A 26,539-nucleotide genomic window follows, 5' to 3' on the forward strand; every position below is an offset into this window, starting at 1 on the left:
GCCCGCCAGCGAGCGAGTGAGCGAGGGAGGCAACCAGCCAGCGGCCGCCGAGTCCCTCCGGCGGGGAAGGAACGGCGGCGGAGCGCCGGGCGCCCGCGGAGAGCCGTCCCTCCGCCTCCCCGGACCCGTGCAGGTCGGTCTGCATGCTTTTCTCCTCACTTTGCGAAAAGTTTTACCTCAGGCGTGAGGGGAGAGACAGGCCCGTGAGGGGAGAGGAGCCGCTTTGTGTCGCTCCGGGACGGACGGGGGATATTTTTTTTTTTTGCGGGGGGGGGGTCTTTGTCGAATGGGGCGAAGGAAGGACGGGAGCCCCCCTTCTTTTTTTTTGCTCCCCCGGGACCTTCCCGCTCCGCGGCGGGGGTGTCTTGAGGGGGAAAGGGGGGCGCAGCGAGCGCGGCTTCCTGGCGGAGGGGAGGGGGAGGGGGCCCAGGGGGGGCGAGGGAGGGAAACGAGCAACAACCTCCCCCCTCCGAATGGCCTTGAGACAAATTTGGCGCTTCTCCCCATCCCGTTTCTTTGGATGGAAAGTTTGGGGCTGGACGGTGAAGGGGGGGGCAGAAACACAGGGCGGTGGTTTCTTACTGTTTCCTTCGCTATCTTCTTTATTTTATTTATAGAAACATAGAATATTGACGGCAGAAAAAGACCTCCTGGTCCATCTCGTCTGCCCTTATACTATTTCTTGTATTTTATCTTAGGATGGATCTATGTTTATCCCAGGCATGTTTAGATTCAGTGACTGTGGATTGACCAACCACGTCTGCTGGAAGTTTGTTCCAAGCATCTACTACTCTTTCAGTCAAATAATATTTTCTCACGTTGCTTCTGATCTTTTCTCCCCAACTAACCTCAAATTGTGCCCCCTTGTTCTTGGGTTCACTTTCCTATTGCAAACACTTTCCTCCTGAACCTTATTGAATTTATTTTACTTTTTTGAAATTAATGAATTATTAAACTGCACAACTTTTTAAAAACGTATTTATCTTCTCTATAGAGTTTATATCTGTATTTATTGTCTGTAGGTTGTAAGATCTTTGGGTTGAACGGGCTTCATCCTTGCTATGAAGTTCTGGGACTGCCTCTTAATTGTTCTTTAAGAAGGGGGTTTTTTTAATTAAAAAAATCATATGCTTTTGACAACAGAGGATGCCTTGATTTCCCAAGGATGGAAGCTGTTATGGTACCGATAGATAAAGGAGACATATTTGTAGCTCAGAGTTGAACTGTGGGGTCCTTGGTTTTCTCTGAGCTGGGTAGATTTCTTGCAGACTTTTCATGAGTAGACTAGGTAACAACATCAGTGTAAGAACTGAGGAGGGTTGTGCAGAAGAAGAAGGGTGGGGGCAAAGGACTGGGGGGTCCTTGGTTCTCTCTGAGCTTGGTTGTTTCCTTCCAGATGTTTCTTTATCCAAACCAGGTAACATCAGTGCTAGTAAGGAAAAAGCTTTGCTCTCTGTTTAACATTGACAGGGCAAGCAACTAAACTGAGAGCAAACTCTTCTCCCTCCCAGCACTGAAGATATGCTACCTAGTTTGGGTAACGAAGCATCTGTAAACAACCAAGTTCAGAGAGCACCAAGCACTCCTCATCTGTTATGGTTCTGGAGACTGCAGCATACCTCCCTAAGGGACCAAAAGGGAAGCCAGGATTCTTTTAGAGAAGCAAGGATTTGTGTTTTTGTTCAACATTTTACTATTTTACACTCAGAATTTGGGGAAAGAAAGCAAGGTAGAGCTAGCATTTGGAGAAACATTAGATTCCTCTTCCACTTAACTGTATAATTTTTTATTTGTATCCCATCTTTCTTTGTTTTTACAAATAACTCAAGGCAGTGAACATATCCAACACATCTTCATCCTATTTCCCCACAAGAACAACCCTATGGGATGGGGTGGAGTGGGCTGAGAAACTGACTGGCCCAAGGTCATACAAATCCCACCTTAGCTTCCATGGCTAAAGTGGGATTAGAAGTCACGGGTCCTGTTTCTAGCCTATGCCTTAACCACTACATCAATCTGGAATCTGGTGATCTTACTCAGTTATGTATTTAATATATAGCAAACAACTATTAGTCTTAGTCCCCCCCTTTAATAAGATAATATCAATCTGATATGGTTAATGAATACTGTACACATTTTGCCGATGTTCAAAGTGCTTCAAAGTTATGTAAATATTAAATATTTAATTTTATAGAGAATAGAAGTATATAATTCTTAGTTATACAAGAGTTGAAAATGTGAATGCAAAACTTAGAATTTTTCTTCTCCAGAGACATTCTTCTTTAAGAGCTCCCTCCTTCCCCTAGCAGTTTCCATTGTGCTTTCTAGGATCAAATAGAAATACTCTTTGTATTATATTATTATTGAATATATGCACAAAGCAATTGTGCTTTGTTTTTTAAGGCTTTATTAATTATTTATAGAAAGCTGACTGGTTCTCACATGTCTTTTCTGCTTGTTTTGAATTATTTTATAGTGAAATGCATTGCATTATAAGAGCATAGAAGTTATAATTGATGGACAATGAGAACTAAGGAAACAAGGTTTTTGTGCAGCTCTTTATATCTGCTTAACTCATTTTCATAATTTTGACCATAGGAATTTTCAGAAAGTAATAGATGTTTCTATTGGCTTAAAAAGGTGAATGTTTTCCAAAACAAGCATAATTTAAATGCTCCACAAAGCTAAAACAATTGTATTGAGCTAGTCTTATTTTGAAAATCTGAAAAACCCTTTTTAAATGCATATGACAAATTCCATTACATTTGAAAGGCTCAATATAGTTCATTATTAAATGTTGCACCAATAGATTGTTTCTGCTGAAAATACGAAAAACTTTTTAAAACAGAAAACTGCTAATGACTTAAACAGACCAAAAACAGTCTTGGTAAAAGTTTGATGCTCTTTTCAGTTCTCAAATATATTAGAAAAGATTGACCCACAAAGTAGAATTGTATGTAATTTCCATTCATTTTATGGTAAGTCGTATTAGAGACGTATCTAAATATGCTGTTTTCTCAAAATATTTATTTACTATAGTGAATTTTTTTTTGAATGAGATAATTTACTGCTTACTTAGAATGACATCTTTTTGAAATATTAGGATGAATTGTTTAATTATATTTTGTGGATCTTGTTATTAAGATTCCCTCATATTAATATTTTTTTATATTGAGTACTATAGGTTTCTTGATACGTAACTTTTAAGAAAGTTCAGTCCAGTGTAGGTTTAATTTAATTGAGTTAGGGTTAGGGTTAGCTTTATCTAAAAGTTAATATTTAAAGGACTGAATTATACATCTTTATTTCAGTTAAAGGTTCTGTATGGAACCTTTAGTAACATTGAGTATAACCTGAATACTGTTTTAAAAGCTGAGTAATTCATCACAAATAACTTTATTTCATGTTACTATTGAAAAATTACATTTTTAATAATGCTTAACTCTGCGTATAATATAACCAGTTAAGCACATAAAACAACTTATATCCACTTTATTTCAATGGTGCACATTCTTAAGTTTCTTTAATTGAAATTAGTGTACTGTATAGTCTGTACAGTACTATTATTGCACTTATACTTTCATAAAGATACATCATTTGCTTGCAGAATTGGGACAAAAGTAGAAGATATGTTAAGCGTATTAGAAGCAAAGTGTGCTACATTTTATCTAAAGTATAATACTGTACTGCCAAATGAGAAAAAACAATACTGTAGTTGCTTCTCTTCATAATCTTGTTTGGAAATTATAGCATAATACAGTTCCATTGTTTCTTTAACATAAAATGTTAGTAAAGATCTCTCTTTGAAACTGTCAAGATAGTTTATTTTAAACAAAACATTAAGTAATTAATTTTCCATTGATGCATCTACATTTATAAATGTACATAATTTAAAGTGCTGTTGTCCAACGTTTTATGCCAGTATCTGCATAGAATTTCTTCTAAAGTTTATGTATCTCTGCTCAAAGAAATAAATAGGATACTCTATTATAAGAAATGTTTTTCTGTAGCTTTTAAAACATCCGTTCTTACCATTAAACACTGTTAGTAACAGTTGCCATGCAAATGTTCTGTTGGAGCATTGCGGATTTAAGGTGAAAATTTTGAATGGTTAGATGCAGTCTTCTTAAGAGATGTGTGGTAAGTTACTGCCCCATCCTTTGTTGCTGAAGCTATGTTTATGTAATAAATAAAACAATGATTTCTTATCTCTTTAAAGCTTTTAGAAAGGATACTTGCATAACATTCAGTATGATGCAGTTCATGATATAATGCTGAAGATGTAGAATATTTATATGCAAACATTGTTTCTTGCATTCAGATAGGATTGCATTTTTCTTTACATTTTGTAAGGCAAACAAATTTGTTGACCTTTACCATGAAAACAATACACAGTGTCACTATGGAATAGAGAAAATAATATACTGATATGTTTTTAATGATAAGCAGCATAAGATCTTTGTCACAATATCTTCAATATTTGCTTATTTATTAAAAGAGTATGTCCTGTCTATTGTTACTAAATAAATGTTAATATGACTTCCCTGATTCAGATGTTTTAGCCAACTCAGAAATGCACAATTATGATAGAATAAAATGATAAAATTCTAATAAGGGAGGAATGTATGGGAGCTAAGAAGCACCTCTATTCCACACATAATTTTTTGTCAGTGCTATATTACCTGTAGACAGATTTTTATCCAGTCATTTTTAAATGCAGACTGAAATATAAGGCCTGGGCCTATAAGCACTGAGTATATGTAGAGACTCACTTTGTAGTTAATGTGGTCATTATAATGGATACTTTATTCTTGGCTGCAATGGTTTTTAGTGTTTACAGTATATTTTAATTCTTTTAAAATTTTTGTCTGCTGCCCATGTCTTTTCGTAAGATGGACAGCAGTATTAAACATTTATGCATTATGTATACTAGATACATCAGGCAAAGTTGATAAAGTGAATATGTAACAAATGTAAAATATACTTTCAATAAAGAATAGATAAGGAATACTGTGTTATAATTCACCCCAAGATGTCATTGATAGTTGTTATTATTTTTCATTTCAAATGAACTACCAAAAATTAATTGGAAATAACCTATTAAAATTTAAGAAATAGAGCTAGTGCAGTCTCTTACAAGTCACAAAATCACAGTACTGCTGCATTTTGGAGCATTCCAATTTCAACATAAAGTAGATTATTAATGCAACAATTAGGCCTGACTTATTGATGACTATATATACAAATGTTCCACATCCAGCCTGTTCCCAATGAAAGCTTGTGGCTCTTCTGGGGATATTTCAGTGATATCCTTGCTGCTCCTCCTGAGCTAAGCATAGTTATTGTTTTTAGGCCACTATCACACAAACCCAAATAAATGAATGACTTATTGGTAATCATGTTCTGAAGTTGCCCATCCCGGTCTAACTTGCTGTTAAAATATCATTTCAGACAAAGTTTGAAATTTTCATCCAAAATGAACTTAAAAGATTCAGTACTTAAGAGTATATTATTTAACATTGTAGAAGAAAATTATAATGATAATACTGTACTTCTGCATATTAATCAAAATTTTCTTGTTTTATCTGCACAGGGGAGGAAAATATCTTGGTGACCTATGAATAAAAAAAGACAATTGCTACAAAGGATTTATGATAATCCCTGAAATTCAGAGGCCAACTAAAAACTAGTGCTAATATATGCACAATTTTGTGCCACATATTCAGGTATAGTTAAGACTATTGTTTATTTATTTGTCTAGAATGTCAGTGTTCTACTACATAATTTTAATATTTGGCTCAGAAACAAAATAGGGAAACAATTCAATACAATAACTACTTGATTTCCGGATAAATCATTTATAAATATATTTAAAACCTTCCCATCATGGTATTGTATATAAATGCCAAAACCAGCTTTAGAGAATCCTGAAGTTCCAGAGAGATGATTCAGGATTGGAGCTTCATTGAAAATTAGAATGGACTAGTTTCAGTCCCACTTGCTTCATGCCAGAGAAATGAAAGTAATTCAGATTACGGCTTTTATTCCCATTGTTTTGTTATTCAACAAAAAAATTATAAGGAATGGGAAGAGAAAAGGAGCTGTAAAGATAGGAAATCCCTTGTGCTTTCTATAGTACTAATAGTATTGTTATGAGTGCTAATATTATTGTTATGAGCCTTTCTGTGCTTGGTGTTATTTTACACCATTCATTAAACTGAGAATGCAAATATTGCTACAAAATAGTATTAAAATTATGACACTGCATAAAAGAGTAGGTCACGCTTACATTGGGTTTTTTTTTCACAGATCCTACACAGTGTTTCATTATTTTAAATAAATTATTCATGGGCAGCTAAATGCTCCTTCATAAACATGAACTTAACGTTAATGGAATATAAATTCCCACAGCTTTATATCCATTACTAATAGAGCCAGGGTTAATGAATCTCTTACTGCTAATAAGAGGTACTGATTTGTATGGTTGTTGTAGGAGTTGCTTAGTGGAAATCTTCTGTTTTTGTCTTTTACCCTTGGAACTAGTACAAGTAGTCCTCACTTATCTAATGCAATTGGGACTGGCTAAGTGATGTGATCATTAAGTAAAAGTCATGTGACTTTCTAGCTGTAGTCATTAAATGAATCACAGTGGGTCATGAGGCATATAATTTCATAAAAAGGTATATGTAATGCTATCTTTTACCTATGTTTTATTATCTTTAAAACAACCAGGATACATTGTAGACAACTCTGGCAATAGCTATATAATGCTTGTAAAAATGATGTTGGATCATTTAATCCTCCTATAAAGCTTTTAGAAAACACATGTTGAAGGGATGTAGCTGTTGCTGGCTGACATATTTGGATTTTGTCCAGACTAGGTGAATTCTACTAAAACAAAGGAAATGATTTCAGACAATTCTCTTGGCTGAGCAAGGCTACTGTAAAAATAGTTGCTAACTATCATTTAAGTGCTAGATGATACTGCATGGGAAGATTTCCTCCTAGCATGGGAAGGGTCAGGAGTACCATTTGGGCAGCACTTTCTCAGATGATTAAAAAATCTACAATTTGGACAGGAAATGGTAAAAAGCCGCTATTTAAGTTTTCTTCTTTTTGAGAACTACTGTCGGGTATTGTATGAAAATACTTTGGTTTAGATGCATTTTACGAGTTGGGTTCTATGGTTGCAATGACATTTTTCCCACTTGACTCATAGTGAGAAACTAAACTTCTAAATCTATATTTGGTAATAATATATACTTTTATCAGAATGGATAAAAGCATAAAAAGTTTAAGAGTGATGAATTTTGTCTATCATCAGATCCAGCTGTACTTAATAAGTAGGAAATTGAAAAATATGCAAAATAGACTAGAGGAGAAAGAATTTCTATACTGTATAGGCTAAAATTTGGTGTAGCTATTTTAAATATGAACTTGTTATATGACAGTGTAGATTTTGTTTTAAGTACATTGTTTTTTAAGAGTACTACTTTTTAATTTGACAATTTTGGAATGAGTGCATATACATAATTTACACATTATGTTTTATAAATCTTTTGAGCAAAGTAGCTCCCAACCTCTGCAACAAACTTAGATTGTATTATTTATATATTGATGAGGTTATAATAAATTTAAGATATACTTCAGAAATATTTTAAATGGCATTAAGTATAGCAATCTCAGGAACACCCAACAGATGGTCTCCACTTACCAAGTGCCTCTTCCAGTAACTGTTCAGAGTTAGTGCTGAAATGTTTTACAACAAATGCCCACCTTCACAGTGCCCCTCAGTCACATGATTGCCATTGCAGTCAGTATAAATTGTCCTGTGCTTGACCCATCGTTCTTTTTTCTCCCCTGACGGGTAGAGAGATGGAGAGGAAGAGATTACAAGAGAGCAAGCAAGCACACCACAGGGAATACACCAGACTGATGGCACTGGCATATTGCTTTCGTATTTCCCCAGTGGGTGCCTGCTTACTCTTCTTGTAATCCCTTCCTCTCCAAAAAATGTAAATACAAACATTAATTCCCTCCTTGCTGATTTTCCCAGGATGTGTGTGCATTCCAAAGGGAGAGTATGTGCATGTGGATGATTTCCTACTTAGCAACTGTTTTGTTTAATGACAACTGCTGTTTCCAGTTGTTGCTAACTGAGGACTACTTGTGTTTAAAAAAAGATGATGGACTGTAGGAGTGCCTGAGAATGATTCATAATCATGAGAACAAGTACAATCTTCCCGTCTGGGCTCCATCCTTCCCTGTCCCTTCCAGTCTACTACCCTTTAGCAATAGCATTTAGATGTACAGTATATACTGTTTCATAGTGTTTTTACAGCCCTCTCTAAGCGGTTTACAGAACCAGCATATTGCCCCCGACAATCTGGGTTTTCATTTTACCCACCTTGGAAGAATGGAAGGCTGAATCAACCTTGAGCCGGTGGTGAGATTTGAACTGCTAAACTACAGCTAGCAGTTAGCTGAAGTAGCCAGCAGTGCTGCACTCTAAGCACTGCACCACCCCGGCTCTACTTCTCTTTAAGTAGAATGTAAGCATTTAGATATGATTGATAAGTAAATGCCATTTGACTGAAGAATAAAAGCAGCTAAGAAATGTCTTCAGACAATTATAGCATATGATTAATACTTTTCCTGGGTTTTCTTGACTTATCAGCATCAAAAATGTCAACAAGTATAAATGTTACAGCAAGTATTTGTTAAGCCTGGCATCTGCTACTCACTTCTGGTTTCCCTTCAGATACTCTGTCGCTGATGCTTTTTTAAACTTTTGCTTTTAAGGCTCTGGAGTTTGCTCTCTGGTTAATTCATCTGCCATTGATTCAGTTTCCAATAAAGATGAAAAGATATTCTAGAGCTGACAAAAGCACAGTTTCCATTTCCAACTCTTTCATAAACAATATAAAAATATAAATGGAAACAGTAAAACGATGCTAACATAATTTGTATCTAGTTACTATAGCAACTAGACTCACAGACACGGAAAAACAGCCCACAATATATAGTCTGACATTATATAGGATTTGTATTGACTCCTTTTTTAATTAGGAAACATTTAATAGCACATTAAACATAGGTTAGGCATGTGAGTTCTAGGAGAGTAAAGAGATTAAAATAACTGAAGAAGCAAAGTTGCTGAAGTTCTGAAAGAATTAGCAGGATCAGTGATCACAAGTAGAGAAATATAACTTTGGTGATCACAATTAGGATAATATCATAAAAGGAAAGAAGAATTGGATGAGGCAATGTAGAATGATTTAAACTCAGAAGAGTATGAATCTGAATTTTAAACCTTACATTTTATGGCATGCAGCATGCTGGTTGCTATTAGAAACTGCTTTGTCTATTATTATTTCATATAGAGCAAGGATTCTTTGGGGGAAAGCAATGAGAGCAATTGTGACATTTATAGAAATGTTGGTTTCTGGCTATGACTTTTGGAGTCTGACTGTGGCTTTCATGTCCTCAGCATTCTGATGAGATTTTATTCCAGATTGAGATGGCTTTTTCCAGGAGCAATATATAAATATTGGGATGTATTAGACCCTGGAGCAAGGCAGAAATTTAAGATTCCCCTTATAAAATTATGAGAGATGTTGCTGTGTCAGTCGTTAGAAAAGAAATTTAAGATGATTCTGAATATATATTTAATAGTCATCATAATAAACCTTAGATGTGACTCCAGGAGAGCATGATGAGACTGTATAAGAAAAATGCTTCTCAAACAAGGCAAATATACAAATGTACTAGAACAAAATAGCTGTGGGAACATCTTGATCCGTTGAGAGGTTTTGGAATGTTCAACAGCAATAGATTGCAAGACAAATTGCATTAAGATATGCTAACTGAAATCAAATGTGTTTTCCCTTATATAATGAAATATTCACATGGAACCAGGACTTTTGTTATTTGTGTGTACTTGTGCTGCTTTTTCTAAAATGCAAGTTTTTTTTCCTAGATTCCAAATCTTATCTGATCATTCTATAATTTTGCTCTGATAATGAACCATGGCTTCTTTTTTTCACTAGAAATGCTGATGAAAGGCCGGGTTCTTTGTAAGAGCCTTTTATTGCTCTGAATAGTGATTAGCTAGCTGTACCGAGAGCTGTCAGGGATGAAGTTGAATGCCTGCAGAGCATTCTGGAACATGCCAGTACTAAGAAACTCCTCCCAAACCGTGGAAGTAAAAAAATATTCATTTTCTTCAGTTGAATGAAAACAAAATTAAGATTGGTATTGGCCTGAAATATCTATTGATAGAAATTGATGAGATAATCTTGCACTGTCAGATGCCATCAGCACACACTTGTCTATATTGCTCACTCGATGAATCAAGTGTTCCTTTAAAGGCAGGCTTTTGCAGCAGAGTGCATTAAAAACACATGTCTAATAGGTGCATTCATTTTAATAGGCTCATTCATTGAGCTACTCTGATTAATTAGTGCATGTCGCCATCTGGTATTTACTGAGACCATTCATTTTTAGAATACTGAAATTGCAGGGAATGTTGCACACCAATTACGTTCCTTTTAACTGGATTGTGTTAGTATATAGTATTAGTATAATATAGGAGGTTTTCTTTGTGCTGCAGCCAACATGCCTCTGAAGGAACCTGTCAGCCTGAAATTTAGAACAGAGAACTAGTCCCTTAAAATGCATGGTGGATAGAAGGCGGCACCGTGTATATTGTTTCTTGGACCAATGCACAATCCCAAGAGAACCAAACATAAGAAATTGTATAAAGATATGCGGCCAAGGTTTTCCTTGATGTTATGATTATCGAAAGAGTAGCCTGATATTCTTTGCTTTGTCTTCCTCTGTAACATAAAACAAGTCTCAGCCAGCCTTTCCCTGCAGTGGGATGTAAGACAATGTGATATAGGTACAATGCGCCACATTCAAAATAATTTATAAAATAATGCTATAAAAGATCAAAGGGAAGTATTAAAATTAAGGATAACTTTCTTTTGTTCTTGTATAACCTTTAGATTATAACATCCGTAGGTTTCAGAGTAAATTGCAACTGTCATACTTGCTCTGTTTCAGGTCTTGGTAATTGGCAATTGCATTTACAACTGTTGCAGCATCCTGCTGTCGCATGGTTGCATTTTGTGACTGTGTTGTTGTTTTCCAGCAAAAAGGACCCATTGTTAAGCTTAAGACCACACTATTCACTTAACGTTTACAAGATTTGTTTAATCACAACATCAAAAAAACAGTTATAAGACTGAGTTCGAATACATGATAAGTCAGCTTGCAATCAAAATTCCAGACTCAGTTGTGATTGTAGCTCAAGAATTACGTGTATCACTCTTTAAACAAAGGCAGAAATTCATTAAGCAAATTTTTTAAATATTATAAGATGCCTTTCAATGAAATATTATGCAAAGCTCTTTTAGTTATGTTACAGCTCCCCCTGGTGTTCAGTAAAAATGCTTGCCTGTCTTTAATTAACTTGACATGTAGATCATTATTCTTATAGATCATTATTCTTGTTGACTGTGTATTAACATGAGATGAAAATTTTCCTTTGTACTTTTACTGTATTTGAAAACATAACTGGCTACCTATAAAAACATTTAACTGTTTTATCTTATAACATTATTGTGGAATAGATGAAGCTTAAATGTAGTTCCTATTTTGTCAGTAAAAAGATCAACTAATGAAGTTGAGAAGATCAGCTTCTTGAGTGGCAGTCTGTACATTCACTTCTCACTGATTTTTAATGTCTTTCTTTTACTTTCCTAGGATGAACCAGATTTGATTATGCAAGCAAGACAGCATTAAATAATAAGGAATGATCTTACCACGCACTGAACAATCTTTAACCTCAGAAAATGTCTGCTTGCAATGCCTTCACTGAACATGTGTGGAAACCTGGTGAATGTAAAAATTGCTTCAAGCCAAAAAATTTGCATCAGCTGCCTCCAGGCCCTGAAAAAGCTGCAGTCTCAAATTCAAATATAAAAACCAATGCAATTCACAGCAACCACCATAATAAGAATACAGGAAATTTTCGGCCACCTGTGGCAAAAAAACCCACCATCGCTGTGAAGCCCACCATGGTGACAATAGATGGACAAAGTATTTGTGGTGAAATCGCCTCACAAGATGTTTGTGAGAACAAACCAGCTCTCGTAGGTTGGAATCAAAATATAACTGTTTTGAAGAAAAAGCCACTGAATAATAACAATAATAATGAAGAGGAAGAAGAAGAGGAGGTTGAAAATTACAGTCATATTCATAGATCTTTTGGAAATAATGATGATACAGATAAAGTTCCAAGCAACAATAATGGACTCACTGATGTATTGAAGGAAATTGCTGGCTTAGGTGATTCAACTTTCCTAACAAGAAATGAAATTAATTCAAGAGAAGTATTTTTGGGACGAATAAATACGTGTTATAAGAAGTCGTTAGAAAGAAAGATCCCTCCAAGTTGCCTGATGGGTGGAACAAAGTCACAAAATAAGCATGTTGTATTAAGTGGAACTACTGCTGTAATAAGCAGTGACGGTGGTCGTTTTTGCTACCCTGAATTCTCCAGTGGAGACGAAAGTGAGGATGACCTGTTTTTTGGCAGCATCCATGATGATCATGAAAGCTGGGATGAAAGTGATGAAGAGTTGTTAGCAATGGAAATTCGCATGAGGGGACAGCCACGTTTTGCTAACTTCAGGGCAAACACGCTGTCACCTGTTCGATTTTGTGTTGACAAGAAATGGAATACAGTGCCTTTAAGGCATAAGTCTCTTCAGAGATTTTGTGCAGTAGACTACGATGACAGCTATGATGAAATTTTGAATGGCTACGGAGATGACCCTGTAATTCTTTTTGGACCAGAAGGTGTGCAGAGCATGGTTTCATCCGATTCGATGTCCCCTGATTCTTCTCTGACTGAAGAATCTCATTCTGGAACGGCCAGCAGTTCTTCCCAAAAGCTTTGCAACGGTAGAGTGTCTCCTCACAGTCCTAAAGGTAGCATATTAATGGAAGGAAGAGGTGATAACAGGTTTTCTGATGATCAGCAACTTAAAGTTTCAATTAAAAACACTCAAAACGCTGCCCAGATTGTAGAGACCCACAAAGCTGTGCTTGCTGTTAGGCTAGAAGAAAAAGATAGCAAGATTGCTATCCCCAGTGATAACCAAGAATGGAAAAGTTCCTTAAATATGCCAGTTCAGACAGCTACAAATTTGATCCCCCTGGAAGAACAAGCAAAGCCTTACAGGGTAGTAAATATGGAACAACCAGTGTGCAAACCTTATACGATAGTGGATGTATCAGCAGCCATGACACATGAAAATATAGAGAATCGGGCAAAAAAACTGGATACCAGATACATTCAGTCTAATCCAAATTCACCAGATGCCCTCAGTACAAATGCTATGTCTCATTCTGTGTCATGTGGGCAAGTCACTCCTAATCTTAAAAAATCCAACACTGCCAGATACCAGGAAGTTTGGACTTCCAATACAAGTCCTCGACAAAAAATCCCCAAAGTGGAATTAACTGCCAATGTTCCAGGGCCTTCTGTTCCTGTAAGGAGAGATATCCATAAATCTGCTCCCACTTCGCCTACATCAACACACATTTCTACGAAAACAATCCCGGTCAAATCCCCTAATTTGTCTGAAATAAAATTCAACAGCTACAATAATGCCGGCATGCCCCCCTTCCCGATTATTATTCATGATGAGCCAACTTATGCTAGATGTTCCAAGAATGCCATCAAAGTTCCTATTGTAATAAATCCCAATGCATATGACAACCTAGCCATCTACAAAAGCTTTTTAGGCACTAATGGAGATCTGTCTTTCAAAGATAAAACCACTAGTGTCATCAGCCATACGTATGAAGAAATAGAAACAGGAAGCACCGCATCTGAAAATATACCTAGTAGGTCTGCAGAATTACCCCAAGCGAAAGCTTCAGGCAATAACCCTGAGAGGAGGCTGGGCTCTGTAGCTCAGAAGGTTCAGGAATTCAATAGCTGCCTCGGGAAAGGTCAGTCTTCACCCAAAACATCTTGCCGTGGCTCCCCAAGAAAAATACAAAGTTTTCAGGATTCTTTAGCCGAAGTAGATAATAACCAGGAAATATCTAATGAAGGTCGAGAAAATGCCTGTGCAGTGCTGTCGCAGATTGTAGCGTCAATCCAACCTCCACAGTCTCCCCCGGAAGCCCCTCAGACTGGCCCTAAGTCTTGCAGTGTTGATGAACTCTACTCTCTGCCCCCTGATGCAGACCCAGACAAGACCACCCCGGTGCGACCAAAATCCCTTTTTTCAATGCAATCTCATCCTAATGCTGAGGGTATCAAATCCGCGGAGGTTACGTCCAAGGAAATCCCTTCAAAACCCATGGCAACGTCTCCAAGTCCCAAAACTGAACAGGCCCCCCCTTTCCCACCTCCCCGGTCCACCTCTTCGCCTTATCATGCCAGCAAAGTGTTGCAAAAACATTTCGGCAATTGGAGCAAACCCCTGAGCTCAGCTAGATCCACTGAGGCTGAATCCATTTTGCATTCGGAAGGTAGACGAGCAGTTGATGCCAAACCGAAGCGATGGATATCCTTTAAGAGCTTCTTTCGCCGCAGAAAGACCGAAGAAGAGGAGGACAGAGAAAGAGAGAAAGGGAAACTTGTGGGTCTTGATGGGACTGTCATTCATATGCTTCCGCCACCACCTTCCGAACGTCACGATTGGTTCAGTGAACCCAGAACAGATTCCAGTGAGAAACAGTCTGTTGTTTTTATGTTTAAATGTGATCAAGCAAAGTTGGAAACGAAAACAAATCAAGCCAAGGCTGAAGTGGAAACCACCACAGAAGTTTTGACAGCAGAGAGAGGAGAGACTGAAAATCACCCAGAGACATCAGAAGAAAACTTAAGGAGTCACCCCTCTTCACCTCAACTTCCAAAGGAAATTATCAGGTAAAATTTAAATCCCTAATTAGCCACTGGATAAGTTTGTCTTGTTACAGCTGCACCTTCCTTGATAACTGGGGGCAAAGAGAGACGCACTACCAGAGAAAGAGAGAGAGGCAATGGGGCATGGTTATAAAATTATGACTCAATCTCCAGGCAGAAGGACAAAGTCATTACCCATTCCTGGGCTGGCCTGCAACCATCATTGAGAAAAGGTGTTCAGGTAGGACCAACCCTCCTTTACAGTTAATTCAGATTTGTTCGAACTGCATATTCAAGCTGAGTAAAACACATTAGAAGATCTTGATGAAAATACAGTACAACTTTCCTTCAGTTTCCTTTATATGGTTGCACTGTAGAAGCAGGAAACAGATTAATATGTCTTAGGTATTGCTTCTTTTTTATTTCCTTCCTTCAAAAGGATTCCAAAACTTAAATATTTGGCAATAGCATTTACGCTAATTTATTTTATTTTATTTGAAATGAGAGAATTCTGCCCCGTTGTGCAATAGGAGCTGAGTAACTGCATATTTATCATACAACTACATCCTCAAAATCTCTGGTTTTTTAATATAGCTGTGAGCAACTAAAGTATTATGTTTTTTCTTCCATTAGCCCAGCTTCGTTATTGGTCCAATTCCCAAACAGGCCAATTACCACAATTTTAAATAAATTCATGTTTGTTCCAGCATTCTCCAAATGAAGAGTAAAAATATGTAAGGTGTGCATGGTATTCTGTAGTAAGGAAAGGGTTAACGAAACAAGCTTTGCACTTCGCTTGTGCTAGAGTTTCTACCGTGTTTTGGCACATTCCCCAGACCTGCCCCTGAAGGTAAACCTCAAGGTGCAGGAGGTGATATCATTCTGTGCAGACTTCAGGCTCTGTTGCTCACTGCTTTGCACAACTTATAGCTCACCAGACCCCAGTGGAATAAATGCTTCGGCAGAGTTTCGAGACATGATTAAAAGGCTCAAGAAGGCTCTGAGAGAATTTCCTTTAATGGGGAACTGTGTGAGTGAGTATAGTGGGTGAGTTTCTCCTTCTTGTTTACTTTCTCAGTTGATGAATTTACTTTGGTAGCACATTTCTCAAAAGAGCGCACTGAAGAGATTAGAAGCTGCGGTGTTCTCAACATATCAATCCCGGCAAATTTGTTTATAGAGATTACTATTCCACAACAGGAATTCTTCCTTCAAATTAAGCAACTGTTAGGTGGGGTTGTTTTGAATGGAGCCGCTACAGTGCAGTTAATGAGAGCAAAGAGCAAAGTTTGTTAAACAGAAGGCATTTTCCATACCTGCAGTTCCCAAAGTGAATTTACAACTCCACAGTTTTTAAGTTTTGAATGTGTAAAATTACTTGGGCTAACCTTTTAATGGTTTCACTTTTTGTGTAATTTGTTACGTTTACACTGTTCTGCCGCATGTTAATAAAATGCCAAAACTGATAAAAAGATGAGACTTTTTAACTCCACCTTTTTATCAGTACTAACTTCTGTGGATGACTTTACGTCAGCATTATAAAATTCCATGAATGTGGAAATGTATACGTGTGTATTGATAATGTTATTGTGTTGGGCTGAAACTGCAGAGGCACTAAATATTTATTTTTTAATATTGCAAGATGTTCAGCTGGAACCTGGGACCCTGATGTGTTGTTCAGTGATGGGGTCTATATTCTTTATTGTAAATCCTGTGTAATGTTTGTAAGGCACATTAACTCTTCTAATTTGAAGCTCTTTTGTCTTGGTTCCACACTAAGTTTTGAAATGTGGCATAAATAACTACAACTACTGTCATTGTTTGCATAGTTTGGAATGCTTGCCTTGTGTATTTTAAAACATTCTAGTTTATAACCAAATTATCTGATTTGTTTGTTTTTTTAATTCCCTGTAAAACACAGTTCATTAAAGATGACTGATGTTTGCCAGGCAGGTGAACTATACTTTGCTTTTCTTTCAGTCAAGTGCCTGAGGAGAAAACAAAGCCTGTGGAAAATGTGTCCCCTCCAATTCCAACTTCTTCATTTGAAAAGCAGGACTTTGACAGCCCTATATTCCATGCTCCAGAAATATTACAGTTGGAAGATGAGAGAGAAGAAATGTCTGATTCTTCTGACGTGAGTGCCTGCAGTGCAACCTATAGTAACTTGGGTAAGTACCTTCCCTCTGCACAGAATATAAATTGTGGCTTGGTTATTAGCTGAGTTTACAGACTCTATACTAGGCTGGAACAGTATTAGGCAAAGGCTGTTGGATTTGTTTGTTAAAGTTATATTGACTCACGGGTCGTGATTTCTGGCAATTCCCAACAATTATGCAGTGTAGAAATACAACATTGACAGAAAAATTAAATTTAAAGCACACACGGTTGTTGCTTCTTCACCAGACCTCCCAGCTTGTCACTTTTCCCTTTTAGAGCCATAGATGTTTCTCCCCTATTCTGTCAAAACAAGTTTAATTGGAATAATTGCACATTCTCCCCTTCATTATCCTCTTCTGCTACTTCCTTTATTGCTTTCTTTTTGTTGAATTATCAGTAATAAACTTCCTTGGAGCAGGGATGTTTTGTGTCCTGCAAAAGGGCTCTGCATGCAATATAAGCAAACGTAATTGTGACCATAATTAAGCTGTGTGGAATATCATGCTTTAGTGTGAGAAGCGATTTGCTAAACCAGCTTGGCTTGTCATATGGGATTGTAACTTCCTGAATCTTCCATCAGCAAGCCAAACAGCTTTCTTTCAGTTAACCTCTGTTCAGCAAAATACATTCTTTAAAATAGTGTCATACGAAAAAGATGGGGCTTGGCAAAAAATATTGCTTTCGGGAAGACGGGATTACAAGGCATGAAAGGAATGTACAGGGGGAAAACACCCAGTACGTGAGCTGCTGACTTCAAGGGAAGGCTTTTTAGCTGAATTGAGAGTACGTGTAACTGGTGAGGTGTAAAAAGAAAATAGCTATATTATCCTGGGTGAAGACTACAACACTTTCTTTTAACGTAGTATATATAGTTCCTAATGTTCCCTCTTATCAGCACCTATCCTATGTATATAAACAACGTTATATCTATGTATATTACCAATACATACTTGACAGCCGCTCCGAGTCTCCGGAGAAGGGCGGCATACAAATCGAATAAATGCAATGAAAATAAATAGTTTTGAAAAAGAAGCAAAACAAGTTGAGATGAATGCTATTCACTTTTTGAACAATATTATAGGATTCAGTTCCAAATATTACATTGTCACAGGAAGTCTGATGTTCAGCTGAATATAGTTATTGGAAGAAGGTGACCTAACTTTTATGGTACATTTAACCTATGTTCTGTGTAAAGCAGTGGTTCCTAACCGTTTTTTGGCCCTGCCCCACCTAAGCATCTCATATAATTCTTACTATTCAAAAAGTGAATTCCTACTCAGCGGGGGAAGCCTAAAAGGCCATTAATTTGGTTTAAACAAGGTTCCAATTGCCCCCCCCCCCCCATGAGCCAAGGGCCTCATGTTCGGAACCACTGGTGTGAAGTAAATATGTTTTGCATCTTCAAAGCAATAATGCACAATAGCATATGGTAGTAATGTAACCTTATTTGATTTTCTCACATTTGGAGGAAAGCATAGGGGTTTGTTACAAAAAGTACTCTTGTTTCCTGGCCAGCTACCTAACTATAAAATACTGTTGTGTGTTACCCTTGTGCACAGTATTGAGTCGCACCCCCCCCCCAAAATTGTTTTAAAAACATAGAAACATAGAAGTCTGACGGCAGAAAAAGACCTCATAGTCCATCTAGTCTGCCCTTATACTATTTTCTGTATTCTATCTTAGGATGGGTATATGTTTATCCCAGGCATGTTTAAATTCAGTTACTGTGGATTTACCAACCACGTCTGCTGGAAGTTTGTTCCAAGGATCTACTACTCTTTCAGTGAAATAATATTTTCTCACGTTGCTTTTGATCTTTCCCCCAACTAACTTCAGATTGTGTCCCCTTGTTCTTGTGTTCACTTTCCTATTAAAAACACTTCCCTCCTGGACCTTATTTAACCCTTTAACATATATAAATGTTTCGATCATGTCCCCCCTTTTCCTTCTGTCCTCCAGACTATACAGATTGAGTTCATGGAGTCTTTCCTGATCAGTTTTATGCTTAAGACCTTCCGTTTTGTTATTCCACAGGGCAATCCAGAGCAGCAATGATGCCTCCAAAGCATCCCCGGCCACTCAAGGGAGGTTTGGAGGATGCCATTGCGTTTGGCGGGATATCCGATCCGGAAATATCAGCCCTCTTAAACCCCACCCCACCTCCACTGCCACGGAAGACCATTTTGAGAGCGCACACCGAACCCCTCCCGAAAGACCTCCAGAAGCAGGCTGTTGAAAGTAGCCTCTGTGTGATGGCTAACCCGACCTACGACATAGACCCCAACTGGGAAGGAAGCAGCATCTGCTCTTCGGTCAGTTCAGAATTCAAGGCAGTGGACAATGAATCCGGGGATTCTCTGGGCAGACCCCCAGAAAAGGCAGCTTCTCCTAGCGTCCACCTCTCCACGATCAGTATGAAGAAGAGCGGTTCCACCACCACCACCACGGAGTCTGTCTCTGTTAGGCCTGTTGCCCACAGCAAGCAGGGCAAAGCTGGCCCAAGGCCCCATCAGCAGGCGCTTTACAGAGGGATTGAAAACCGAGAAGAGGTAGTGAGCAAGATCAGAAGCCTCCACGCAGATTCGCTGAAGAAACTGTCTGTCAGGTGTGAGGATCTTTTTATGGCTGGGCAGAAAAATCAGCTTCGGTTTGGGCTAGACAGTTGGTCGGACTTCAGGTTGACCAGCGACAGGCCGTGCTGCGAGGCAGGAGACGCTATATATTACCCTGCTTCTTATGCGAAAGACTCACTCAACAATTATGCCGTCAAGGTAATGAAGATCTTTCAGCAAGAGCCATTGCGCTGCTAGGTTTAATCGCTTTTGTTAGCAGCCTATAAATATAAGTCCATGCGATAAAGACCTTTTTGTAACTTTTATATTCCATATGTTTACAGAATGTTCCCAGGGAAAGTTTTCCAGTAGGCCTTCAAAGTTGCATTCCTTCTTTATAATGTGAATAATTTGACCTTGAATCTCTATCTGCTTGGTTTATTTCTATTACAAAATATTTGTAATAGAAATAGTTTTCTTGTTACTATTTGCTTTCTACAAAACATGCCTGAGAGAGGGATAGATTGTAGCAGATAAAGAAGATGTTGCCTTAGTACGCAGCAAATACAATACATTGCCGAATTAGGTCTCCTTTTCTGTCCATGCCTTTTCAGAATTCTTTATGGATCACTTTTCAATAGCTGCTTTTCTTTATTTATTAAGAGGCACATGTCAGTTTTTCATTAACCTGAAACCTAGTTTTCTTTTCATTCCTTTTCCCCCCTGCCTTCAGATTTGCAAGAGCAGAGCTAAAGAATCCCAGCAGTATTACCACAGCTTGGCCATTCGCCAGAGCTTGGCCATTCATTTCAACATACAGCAGGACTGTGGCCACTTTCTGGCAGATGTACCTGTTCGTCTCCTTCCGTGGGAAGACCCCAGTTCACCTGAAGAAGAGGATGAGGATGAACAGAAAAGCGAAGAGAGCCTCTCTTCGGCGGACATTTCCCAGGACAGTCCGGGTCTCCATAGCGCCATCAGTAAACAGCGCAGCAGAGTGGTGGTTATTACCCGGGAGGTTCCTTACCTGTCAGCGGCCGATTTTGTGCGAAATTCTGGGGAGCACCACTCTAGATGTCCCGATTTGTATGAAAGACAAGTGTGCCTGCTCCTCTTACAGTTGTGTTCCGGTCTAGAGCACCTAAAACCCTACCACATCACCCACTGCGATCTGCGTTTGGAGAATCTTCTGCTGGTAGGTTGCCGGCCAAGCAAAAGCCTTCTGAACCCTGACTCAGCAGAGCTCAACCCCGGTGCCCCTTACCCCACCCGGCTTTTGGTGAGCAATTTCTCCCAGGCCAAGCAAAAGAGTCACATGGTGGACCCGGAGATTCTGAAGGACCAGTCTCGCCTCGCCCCAGAAATCATCACCGCCATGCAGTATAAGAAATGTGACGAGTTCCAGACTGGCATCCTCATCTATGAAATGTTGCACCTGCCCAACCCTTTTGATGAGAATCCAGAGCTGAAAGAGAAGGAATACACTTGGGCTGACCTACCCCAAGTCCCTCGCCGGTCACTTTACTCCCTGGGGCTTCAGAAGCTGGCTGCTTGCCTGCTGAACCCCAACCCATCCGAAAGGATCCTGATATCTGAGGCCAAGGGCGTCCTCCAGTGTTTGCTTTGGGGCCCTCGGGAGGATGTGTTTCAGAGCCTCAGGGCCTCTGCTAAACCTTCCCAAAGGGAGGCCGTGCTCCAAAACTGGCTGGACATCAAACGGACCCTGTTGATGATTAAGTTTGCTGAAAAGTCTTTGGACAAGGAATGTCAGGTCAGCCTTGAAGACTGGCTTTGTTGTCAGTATCTGGCTTTTGCCACTGTAGACTCGCTCAGTCGCCTAGTGAAAATTATGCGGCAGCATTAGTTTTCTAGGAGCGGCTGCTTCACTTGGATAAGCCCAAATCCTTTCCTTGGCACACGTTTCATGCTGGGTTAACATTCTTATCTAGGTCTTGAGGTCACCAGCACTGAGCAAACAGATTTCGACAGGAAGTCCCATTTCCAGTCTAGTGTGCATGGGAGAGGTCTGAAAACCACCACACCGCTGTGAGTGGGCGAGGAAGGGGAAAACGTAGTAAGGAAGCCATTATTTCTGACATGCCTGAGTCATTTTGCTATAATGGCTGTGGACAGAAGTGAGTCAGCACTAATCCAGCACCAAAATCTAAAAAACAAAGAAAAAATGACCCCCCCGATCCTGTGATCAGTTCATCCCTGTTTTTAATCCAACTTACTAGACACATTTCCTGGATGCATTGCTTTTACAGGATTTGGGAGCAGGGGTCACATTTTTCATCTAGGATTTAATGGTACTCGGTGCCTCCTGAATAATTATCTCTCTCTCTCTATAACGGAAAAAAAAAGGTTATAGAATTGAGGGGTGGAAGAATAAGGGCGATTTTCCCATTGAGATTTAGCCCCTGTCCACACCCTTTCCCCGAGTTCTGTTTGTAAACGTATTTTTTCCTTTACTGTGTCATTTTTAATCTGATTTCTCAGATTTAGACATCACCTTAATATACTGCCAGCTACTTCCTTTAATGCAGTGAGCAGGGTCAGTTAAGACTATTGATGAAATGTTAACTCACAATGTTACTATGTGCAGCATAAGAACCTAAGGGCAACTGAAGCCCACACATGTTTAAAACAGCCTGTTCTTGTATTCTTACCCACTTGATGTATATATGAAACCAAGTGTGAGTTGGTTTTTGAAAAGTATTCAGTATTGCACTGCCATTTTCCAAAGCAAAGTGAAAACCAGCTACGCTGACAGCTGTAAATGTTTCTTAAAGCTCAGCTAGCTGCACGGCTAGAACATTGGCTTTCCACAGCCATGGTTCTGAGAAGGGAGTGGTCACAGGAGCAAATATATTGTGTGAGTTCTCTGAGAGCTGATTTATTTGGGCAGACACAATGAAATTGTGTCCCATTGAAATTGACCTCATAGCTGCTATCAGGATTTTTAAGTGATTACTTTTAAAATTCAAAAAATGTTGAGATATCACTGACTCTTATTGATTCTGAAGATGTTTTTGCACATGAAGGTGACTTTAGTAGAGAACTATAACTGCCTGGAGGTGCGTTTGGCCTTCAGATCTCTCTTCTGACTTTCTGAACCCATCACACTGGCCTTTCCCTGCATTGGCAGTTTAATCCCACTGTATCCAATCTGTCTGCTCAGTATGGTTAGGGTTGCTTGAATTAGCTCTGAAACGGTGGAGCTGCTGACCAGTATTGAATTCCCAAATCTGGGGATGTTTGTTGGGACATGGATAGCTCTTGTGTTGAGCCTGTGCTTCTCTTCTGGATATATGTGCAATTTGTGAATATATTATATGAAAAACTGTTTATGTTTACGTTACATGACATATGTCACCATATATTAGACCTGCCTCCCCCCTCTTTTTTTCCCCCCTTACAAGGCACATAGATGCACAAAGTTGTGTGTTCTTTCTATGGATTGGTGTTTCTGTTTCTTTATTGTTAAAACTGTGACTGATGTGTTTACTTCAGCCTTTGAGACAAAGAGCCACTTTGAACAGAATATTGCAGGTTTGGACCAGAAATTAAAAGACAATCTGCAGAAACTGCATCTGACTATAGGCTCATGGAATACAACGTGGCCCCCTCCCTTGATGGAGACTCAGCCCAGCATAGAATATGTGGTGGCTTCTTAAAATGTTTGAAATTTTTCTGATTGGGGAAAGTTCGGTTAGAATTCAGGATGATGTGTGTGAATGTTTTATTACTTTAATAACAAAAGTGCAAAAATTGTTTGAATACAAAGAGCCAGACACAGTGTGAGTTGTGGGCGTTGTAAAAATTGACCACCAGAACAATAATTTGCTATGAGTGCACTACAGAACTGTTCAGAGTGTCAAAAATTTGAATTGTGGTCCTGCTTAAAATATATACACCTTTGTGAGAGTACCTTGCTCACAGCCTGCTGCCTATTCTGTAGGCTGGGCTTTTTTCTCCAATTAGGTATGCTTCTAATTGATATCTGCATGTACATAAACATTCATTTAGCTTACTTACTTACCATCAGGGTGGGCTATATTCCATAAGGCTACTTTACATAGTTTTGCGTGTAAGATAATTGCATTGTGTCCCTGTCATGTTGATATAACCTGTAAAATAGACTATTGAATGTTTTAAGATGGCCATGCATATTTTATGCAGCAGCTCCCAAATGTCATATGTTATCTTTCAGATATTATTAGCCTTGTGCATTCTATCCAAGCAGAGGTATGTGCTCACTGCCATCTCCTTTTTTTATATAATACATGTACTAGCTGAACTTTGAAAATGAAGGATAATAATGTGATTGCTCGGTATCGGTGAGTATTTGTGTGAGAGGGAGGGAGGGACATATAGAGGGATGTATAAAAGATACAATATAGCTGAAACTTCCATGTTTGGTGGACTCTGGGACTACTTTTGAAAACAATCCTATTGAAACACATGGATATTCTGCCATTTAAAAGATTAGCAAGTCCAATCCGATAGACAAATAATAAACTGGAACAAAATGTTGCAGTATCATTTCTGAACAAAATGAAATTCTTCCTCGTTTCAATAATTAGCTGCTGTGCCCATAAAGCATTAACTTAAATATAAACCTACTTTTACTGCATTTTAAATGTATTAATGGAATGTAAGGGATTGTAATTTTCAAATAGCCATAACTGACTGTAAATAGATATTTTTCTTATATGGATATATTTACAAATTGTAAATATATTTTTGGAAAGCTGCTGCTAATTTTATATTAGCACAATATCTACAATCTTCCTAATGGCAAACAAAAATTATCTGAAATTCACTTTAAATTTAAATATTTGAATACATCTTTCCTGGAACATTTAGTGTCATTAAGCCTGGATCAGTAATTAAGTGTGCTAAGAATATTGCCTCGTCACAGATATAAAGATATTAAGAGGATAATTCTTTGCTGGGAATTGACCAAGTGCCAGCTATGGATTTAATAAGACTATATTTAAAATAGAATAAAATTACCTGTTCTGCATGAAACTAATAATCTCATCAAAAGGGCACTATTTGGTTATGTAAATTCAAGAGTCCTATGGACATTATTGAAAAAGAAAATGAAATCTGTAATTTCTATAGCCGTGATGGCGAACCTATGGCAGGTGGCATGCAAAGCCATATCTGAGGGCACATGAGGCGTTGCCCTATGTCAGTTCCAGCTTGCATATGTGCGCTGGCCAGCTGATTTTTGGCCTTCCAGAGGGCATTCGCCTTCCCCAGGCTTTCCTGAAACCTGGGGAGGGCGAAAATGACCCAATGGGCCTACCAGAGGTTCAGAAATGAACTTCCATCTGGAGGCTTTCCTGAAGCCTAGGGAGGACAAAAACGGCCCAACGAAACCTGGGAAGGGTCAAAAACAGACCCATGGGCCTAACGGAATTCCGGAGGCTTCAGTGCGGCCTGCGCGCATGCATGGGGGGAAGGGCATTGCATTATGAGTGTGGGCACACGCTTTCACACTATTGCTCACTCACGCCCTTTTGACACCCAAGCAAAAACAGGTTCACCACCACTGTTCTCTAGAATAAAGCCAGCTATGGTTTTAAAATTGTCTAGATAAAATAAAACTCGGGAAATTCTTAACGTTTTCCAGATGACAACCAATAGGGAAGATGAACTGCTAATGCTGTTAAAGATGGATTGGACCTTTAGCCACCTTACACAGTGCTGTAAAACCTTAAATGTGGAGCGCAGCTGAGTTCAGAGAAGTGGCAAAATATTCAGAAGAAGCTGAAGGACAAAACTTGGCATCATTTCCAGTACACCTTTTCAATATTAACAAGGCCTCACTGGGTCCCTTTCCCGAAATGTGTTAAATGAGGCTTCCTGCCTTGAGTGATTAATTATGTAGCAATTTTAATGTCTCCCAACCTGTTGCCCTGTTCAAGCATAGCCTTCCCTATATTGATGCCAAATCCCAGAACCCGTGGCCAGCATGATATTAGTTTTAGAAAAACTGCTCTAGCCCGATAAAGAAATGACTCTCGGGCCACATGAGAACATAATTGTTTCTAAACGGCTTTGTTCTTAACTGCTATGTAGCGCTCCAGTGCTTCCCCAAACACCTTCCTCATAAAGGAACAGATGTAGTCTTGGAAGTGCGGAATGTGGAGAGCTGAACATGGAAATAATAGCCATCTCTTCCATTTAGAACCCCCCTCCCCTGCCCTATAAATATTCTTGCCTTTAATAGCACACAATTTTGCAAGTATGTTTCCACATTTAAAGAACAGGTGGTCCTGGGCCACAATTGAGCCCAAAGCTTCTGTTGTTAAATGAGACAGTTAAGTGGGTCAATGCAGTTGATAAGTTAGTAACCTGGTTGTTAAGTGAATCTGACCTCCCCATCAAAGGCTGCAAAACACAGCAGCCTTCTCGGGAAAGAACCAGTTGCCAAGCATCTGAATTTTGATCAGAGGATCATGGAAGTGCTACAAAAATAACAGTGAAAAACAGACATAAATGATTTTTTTTGGCACAGTTGTAACCAGTGTTCCCTCTAATTATTTTTTTTTTGGGGGGGGGCAGAAAAGTATAGTGTCTGAGCAGCAGTCCCTTTGGGACTGGGCGGCACAGAACTAATAAACAAACAAACAAACAAATAAATAAATAAAAAACCCACCCTGTTTTGCCTCAGAGAATTTCAAAATAAAATACTGTACTGTGTGTCTATAACAGTGAGCTCATAATAGGGCAACTCTATCAATATCAAAATGCCACTTAAATAGTTGAGCTAGTTTCAAACTAGATTTTGATTTTCTTTCTCTCTTCCTTACTCCCATTCTTTTTCTTTCTCTTTTCCTTCCTCTCTTTTTTCTATCTGTTTCCCTTTCTTCCTCTCTTC

General features: G+C 38.7%; 1 protein-coding gene across 2 annotated transcripts; it reads left to right on the plus strand.

The window, feature by feature from the left end:
• On the plus strand, positions 1–23,971 carry PEAK1 (pseudopodium enriched atypical kinase 1). Of its 2 annotated transcripts, XM_070763060.1 has the most exons (7): positions 8–133; positions 5,594–5,726; positions 11,770–14,956; positions 15,863–15,979; positions 16,913–17,103; positions 19,127–19,863; positions 20,378–23,971. In XM_070763060.1, the coding sequence occupies exons 3-7, from the start codon at positions 11,859–11,861 to the stop codon at positions 21,506–21,508; spliced, it is 5,274 nt and encodes a 1,757-aa protein (XP_070619161.1). In that variant the 5' UTR covers positions 8–133; positions 5,594–5,726; positions 11,770–11,858; the 3' UTR covers positions 21,509–23,971. The 2 variants fall into 2 exon arrangements, with proteins under 2 accessions (XP_070619158.1, XP_070619161.1); XM_070763057.1 differs by lacking the exon at positions 15,863–15,979 and having other exon boundaries at positions 1–133.
• The last annotated feature ends 2,568 nt before the right edge of the window (positions 23,972–26,539 follow it).

Source organism: Erythrolamprus reginae, chromosome 10 (assembly GCF_031021105.1).
Source record: "Erythrolamprus reginae isolate rEryReg1 chromosome 10, rEryReg1.hap1, whole genome shotgun sequence".
In the NCBI taxonomy this organism is placed as follows: Eukaryota; Metazoa; Chordata; class Lepidosauria; order Squamata; family Dipsadidae; genus Erythrolamprus; species Erythrolamprus reginae.